Source organism: Telmatherina bonti, assembly GCF_933228915.1.
Source record: "Telmatherina bonti genome assembly, chromosome: 17".
Lineage (NCBI taxonomy): Eukaryota > Metazoa > Chordata > Actinopteri > Atheriniformes > Telmatherinidae > Telmatherina > Telmatherina bonti.
Window position 1 is genome coordinate 15,699,508 of NC_136615.1, and position 1,640 is coordinate 15,701,147.

The window sequence follows — 1,640 nt, forward strand, 5'->3', positions numbered from 1 at the left end:
ATTTCGTAGGCTTGCAGATTTGTGTTGTTAACGTGGACACCAGAAGTTCTTGTTTGTGCATAAGAGGCTAAAAAACCTATTTGATATGAAACTGTACAGAAGCTGAAGAATTGCATCACTAGTGCCACCGAGCTTTTGTTCATTCAGTTGTTGTGCAATTATACAATAAATGAGTGCGGAATAAGCATTATTTAGTGTTTCAAAGTTTCTCTCGCCAATAGTCACTTTTTCTCTAAAGATTGTACACTGATGTCATGGAAATAGGGATTTTGTTCATGTTCAGAACTTGAGCAGCTTTCTGTAAAGGATCTTTAGAGTTTGACACCATGGATGCTTAAACTGCACATGAAGTGAAACTACAGTACAGAACATGGCATCCAGCGTCTAGATGGTGCAACTCAAACTGTTTTTGGAATTTCTGGCTTCATTTTATTTCATTATCCTCCGTTGTTTGATGCCTCATTTCTGAATTCCTTTGCAAAAAATTGTCCAATGAATTGGCTGGAAAATGTTGGGTTTTTTTTTTTTTTTGGAAGATGCTTTTTCCATTTTGTGGAATATGTAAAAACATGTTGCAGTGTGAAAAGATGAATAAACACTGGAAACAAGTTTAATGTCTTTACTGTTTTTGTTTGAAATTTATTTAGCTCAAAACAATAAGTAAAATGTGGAATATGTGCATTTCACCTTTCTTTAGAAAGATTCTGGACAAACATTACAAAATATTTTCTGCATTTGAAAGATGTTTTTACTCCATCAAAGGGAAATGAAATTTGATCTGCATACATTTAGTTTATTATGGCATTACAATATATACATTATTTCATTTAAAAAAGACTTTTTAGAGACCTTTTAAATTTGTTTACAAGCATCAGCACGGATGAACTGTACAAAACTTTACGATGGTTTATGTGTCAGATTCTCCTGGAAAGTTTGGGTTGCTGAAAGCAGGCTGCAACAGAGAAATGGCACAACTTAGACCTACAAAAATCTTCTTACCCAGCCACAACAAGCTGATCAGTAACTCACCACCTCAACTTTACTGGTTGTTCTCGTTGGTAGGCTCAAACTGCTCAGTTTATATCCCCGCACGCTGAAGACGTAGTACAGCAGCCCGACTATCAGGCAGGAGACGATGATGGCTCCGATGATGGCACCAGCTATCACCCCCCCATCTGTAAGTGTGTGCGCAGAATTTTATGGTTAATTCATGACAGAATTGGATAAAAAGTTCCTAAAGTTGGTGAGATTTTATCATCTGAAAATGAGATGATAAGTTTCAGTCTCTGGCAATGTCTGAAAGAAATTTGATCACTCACTGGAACTACCCGGACCATCCGTTGGGAAAACTGGATTTTTGTTATCGTCTGTTACATAGTCTGAAAGAGAGAGAGACAAATGGTTAAACTGCTGTCATGCTGTCATGTCCGCGTCGGGGAAAAGCATTAAGGAGTAAAACTGCTGAAACGACATCAGAAATTGTTACATTGGCGGTGACGGCAAGCGAAGCCTCTCTTCTCCAGACAGTTGTTGTCATTCCAGCGTCCATCATGGTACATTTCCACACAGTTCTCCTCAGCAACCTCCCCGGGATGAAAGGCTGCGTTGGGCTCGCCGGGAGCCCAGTTCAGGAATCCCAG

The 1,640-nt window shown here is 39.0% G+C and overlaps 1 protein-coding gene across 1 annotated transcript in view; it reads right to left on the minus strand.

Moving 5' to 3' along the window:
• Positions 1–805: 805 nt before the first annotated feature.
• LOC306768626 (macrophage mannose receptor 1) overlaps positions 806–1,640 on the minus strand; it is a gene marked incomplete at its 5' end in the record, with an annotated part of 7,696 nt that continues 6,861 nt past the window's right edge. The window contains 4 exons of the mRNA XM_079257034.1: positions 806–952; positions 1,030–1,175; positions 1,320–1,379; positions 1,487–1,640. The exon at positions 1,487–1,640 is cut by the window's right edge and continues 29 nt beyond it. Coding sequence (XP_079113160.1) covers positions 908–952; positions 1,030–1,175; positions 1,320–1,379; positions 1,487–1,640 — 405 coding nt within the window. The 3' untranslated portion in view covers positions 806–907. The remainder of the gene's footprint in view (positions 953–1,029; positions 1,176–1,319; positions 1,380–1,486) is intronic.